The sequence below is a fragment of the Euphorbia lathyris genome, chromosome 1, assembly GCF_963576675.1.
Source record: "Euphorbia lathyris chromosome 1, ddEupLath1.1, whole genome shotgun sequence".
NCBI classification, from domain to species: domain Eukaryota; kingdom Viridiplantae; phylum Streptophyta; class Magnoliopsida; order Malpighiales; family Euphorbiaceae; genus Euphorbia; species Euphorbia lathyris.
The window spans coordinates 67560047-67564706 of NC_088910.1; the positions used below are offsets into that span (position 1 = coordinate 67560047).

The window sequence follows — 4660 nt, forward strand, 5'->3', positions numbered from 1 at the left end:
AATTATGTCTTTAGTTTTCTTTAGGGGAGGTATTTAAACCCCATCTTTGTAAGGATATACAACTTTTTATCAATCAAATTATATCTTCTCTTTGAGAGTGTTTTAGGGTTCATCCCTCTTAACAATGGGGATTTCTAATTCCTTCAAGTTTAGCTTGTAAATCTAGGGGTTTCACGGCTTCTTCAAGTTTAGCTTGAGAATATCTTTGGTAGTTTACGATTGAAAACTATCGCCCGTTACCCGATCTGTATCACCTTATAAATAGATAGGTATGGCCACATCATATGGTACGTTAATACTAGAATCTCACAACTAGTCTTTACTTTTCAGCCCTTCTAAAGCACCTACTGACTTAGGTATTGGAGGGGGTTCGCCAAACTCTGATCCCTCTCTAATCATTGGTTCTGTGTTACAGGTTGACTATTGAAGACCCAGCAACATATTCGCACTCCCAATCACAAGTTCAAACATATAATAATCATTGGTGCGGTGAGCATGGACTTCTAACAAAACGTAAAATTCATAAAACTCAGGAATGGCAGAAGCAACTCAAATCCAGTTAGAAATCCACAAAGACAACGTAGAAGAATCCACTCAGGAGTTTGGACACCAACCTCAGCTGGAGCCCCAATAGCAAATACTGGTAGATGAGGTTTCTCGCATATTTGGACTCTCATCCTTACAAAATGTTGAGCTTAAATACCTGGGTAGCAAAAGACCTATATCCCTCCTTTAGTACTAACTACCTCTTCTAACAATATGGATAAAACAGTGTTTACAATTATAGTGACAATGTACTAAACAGTTATAAATAGGAAGCCAATAATTAAAGGATGGAAAAATAGGTGGTGGTAGGAATAGTGGCAGATCGTACAACTTGGCCCTGAAGTTATGTCACATGCCGTGTAGCAAGACTGACACGCTATGTATCCAGAAAATGGGTGATTCCATGAGGATCCTATTGAACTCACACGACGTGTTGGATAGTTCATAAGCGGTGTAAATTTGGCAAATGTGGATAGTTCACAAGCGATGTGTGGTCTGTATGACATTCCGTATGGTCCCCTTTTCTATCAGTTCCTCCTTTCTTCAATTGATCACAGGATGGTTGGCGTTTCCACACTGCGTGTAAGCTTGGGATTGCTAATGAGGATGCCCTCATGAGTTGATTGATTGATTTGAATAGTAATATGTGGAGTCCTCCCAACTAACTTGCTTTTGTAATTTAGCTCCTATTCAGGATTGATTGGCGCTTCAGAACGGTGGGTCAGGCAGATGTGTGATTTTGATTGAATGTTTGGCAAAACTATCGTGAATTGCGAAAAACTGCCACTAATATGTGGAGTCCAACCAACTAAATGATAATTCAACTAACTTGCTTTTGTAATTTAGCTCATTTTCTACATACAGGTCAACTTAATTAGCAGTAAGCTAGGCAGCTAGAGCACCAACAGCAGCAACTAATTGCAGCAGCAATGAAAAGCAGCGAGGATAAGCAGCAGCATCAGCAGAAGTATAAGCTGCATTGGATTAGACAAACAAATCATTCGACATGTTCACTTTATCCTTTACTATGTATTGTAATATAAAATATTTATTCTTAATTGTTCAAAACAAGTGCTGAAATTGCAGTAACAAGCTAATAAAAGATTTATTCCTTACTTGGAATGCTCTGCTCATTTTTGAAGAAATTGTTAGGATCAACTTGAGTCTTCACTTTGACCAATCTATCAAAATTAGCTTTAAAGTATTTAATTCCATAAACAGTAGCCTCTTCATAGCTATGTTTTCCACCACTCATACTCATTACACCAATATCAAGATCCCTGTAGCTCAAATATGCACTTCTTGGGTTGTTTGATACATATGGGCTCATAAAACTATGCAGTTTCCTTATTTGAGATAAGTAATTGTTCTCTGCCTCTTTTCCTTCTTCTTTCCAATTAACTGAATATTGTATCTTGAACAAGTTTCCTGCTCTGTGTGGGAATGGTGCATCTGTTTCACCAATTTCACTCATTCTTCCACCATATGGATTGAAAACTAGTTCAGTTTTCCCCAATTCAATCATCTTTTTCCATATCAATTTTAATCCTTTTTTAGGTATAGGAGTCTGCACGTAATCTGATTTTCTTTTCCCCATTTTAGCACTAGTGTCGAGCTTCCTATCAAGCATGGCCGATATGTCGTTAGTATCAAGACTTGCCCACCATAGACCAGACTGAATCCAACTTAGTTGTATGCAATTCTCCATCTTCAATCCCAGTTGTGGAAATTCATTGCCTAACAAAGACACAACACTATCAGCATTTCCCAAGTATAAACCCATTATAGATGCTCTTACATTTGACATCACAGGCTGCAAAACCATCCTCATGAAGACTTCAGGATCGGTTTTCGGAGCAACTAATTGCCATTCATAAACCATATCAGTAGCATTTTGTTCAAGAGTTTTTTCCACTCTAAAAACAGTAACAATTTCAGGAACAGGAACAAGTTTAATCTTATATGAAATCACAACACCGAAACTTGCTCCTCCACCTCCTCTAATAGCCCAAAATAAATCCTCACCCATTTGTTCTCTATTCATAAGCTTTCCATTAACATCAACTATTTGGGCATCAACAACATTATCCACAGACAAGCCATACTTCCTCAACATGTTGCCGTACCCTCCGCCGCTGATATGGCCGCCAACGCCGGCAGGGAATCCATGAAGTTTACTCTTGAGCGAAATTGCATAATAAAGTTCACCAAGTGTAGCACCAGCCTGAACCCAAGCAGATTGAGATTCGTTATTGATTTCAACTTGAATTGAACGAAGATTAAACATATCAAGAAGGAAAAAGGGAATATCTGAGATGTAAGAAATGCCTTCAAAATCATGGCCACCGCTACGGATTTTGAGCTGGTAACCAAGTTTTTTGGTGCATAAAACAGTGGCTTGGACATGGGTTATCTGTTTTGGGGTGATTATGATATGTGGTTTAGGAGTGGTTGATGTATTGAAGCGTGCATTTCGCATGTAATCTCGAAGAATTGGAGTATAAGACGCATTGGTTTGATAATATACAAGATTTGAGATATGATCTTGTGGGTTTGTGTTATTTTCAAGGCAATACAGGAAAGAATCATCAATTGCGATTGCAGCGACCTTTGTGAAAGAAGGAAAGTTGAAGAGTAGTATAAAAACCCAAAATATTAAATTTGCCATTACTAACTTTCTAAGATGATAGTTATGTTAATGATGGAGTGATTTAATCAAAGGCAACGCAATGGAGTTTCTTGAACAATCCGGTCTGGACAATAATTTTTATTTAAATATTTAATTTTGGGTTCACCGCACCGTTTTGTCCGAGGACTTTAAATTAATCGTTTCAAAATTGTCTTTACTCGAGCGTCCACGCCTGACAATATCATGTCAGATTACAGGGATTTTATACCAGCGCCTCGATCCTTATATTAAGTATGGGGTCTTTTATATCACTCGCAAGATCTCTCATTCACATTTTAACATGCGTATTATACCTCCACGTAATAATTAAAATAATATGACATCTTATAATATGTGTGGATCCATGTTAGATGTGTCAAAATATATATGGAAGGTCCTTCATTTGACATTGAGAACCGGATGCTTCTAATAATTTGTCCATCGTATCTCACTTATTTACCGATTATCAACTGAATTACTATACTTAGAATCTGTTCTTTATCGCTGAAAAAAACTGAACTGAACTGAATGCTACTGAATACTGAACTGAACTGAATTGAATTTAACTGAATGCTACTGAACTTAACTAAATGCTACCGAACTTAACAATAATGATGATATTACATTTTAAAATAATTTTCATGATAATATTGGGCATTAATGAACTTATAATAATAATAATAATGGTTCTAATAATTTTAATAATATCAATAATAAATAAATATATTATTAAAGATAAAACTAAATTGAATATCAAATAAAAGCCCGGGTTGATAAAATCTTGGCTCGATAAAAACCTATGAAATAAATAAAAATGAGTCTAATTTAAATTAAAAATACAAATTACATATAAACACAAATTTACATATAATTTAAAGCCTATGGAATTAAATACAAATCTTCATATGAATACAAACTCTTAACTTTTTATTTTAATTAAGGGTTAAAGTGCAAAAATAACGTTTTGGGTCAGGAGTAATTTTACCTCTAACGTCTAAAATGGTGCAATTTCATCCCTAACATTGATAAATTCGGTAAATTTGAGAAATAATTCATAATATGGATGCAATTTCTAAATTTTAAATATGGATGCATACTTTAGTTTTAATTTTTTTTTTATTAAACGATATATATACTTTAATAAACTATCATTTCTTGACATCACTGTATTGCTGTATTGCTGCTGCGTCGGAAGGAGTTAATCTACTTAAGAAACGTTGTTTTGGCGGAAATATGGCGCTTAAAGTGGATATCAGAAAAGCTTTCGATACCATGAATTGGAATTTTATTTTATATGTACTGGAAGCTTTTGGTTTTGATTTAAAATTTCGTGACTGGATTCTTAATATATTTGCCTCTTCTAGAATATCTATCTTGACAAGAGGTGCTGCGCACGGTTATTTTGCTTGTTCGAGGGGTGTAAGGCAAGGGGATCCGTTATCACCC

General features: G+C 35.5%; 1 protein-coding gene across 2 annotated transcripts; it reads right to left on the reverse strand.

Annotated features, from left to right (window-relative positions):
- Positions 1-568: 568 nt before the first annotated feature.
- Positions 569-3299, reverse strand: LOC136209336 (berberine bridge enzyme-like 21). 2 transcript variants are annotated; one of them, XM_066000868.1, is made up of 3 exons: positions 2572-3299; positions 1663-2283; positions 569-1520 (listed from the first exon to the last, which is right to left on the reverse strand). In XM_066000868.1, the coding sequence occupies exons 1-3, from the start codon at positions 3212-3214 to the stop codon at positions 1432-1434; spliced, it is 1353 nt and encodes a 450-aa protein (XP_065856940.1). In that variant the 5' UTR covers positions 3215-3299; the 3' UTR covers positions 569-1431. The 2 variants fall into 2 exon arrangements, with proteins under 2 accessions (XP_065856940.1, XP_065856881.1); XM_066000809.1 differs by having other exon boundaries at positions 570-1520; positions 1663-3299.
- Positions 3300-4660: the final 1361 nt, after the last annotated feature.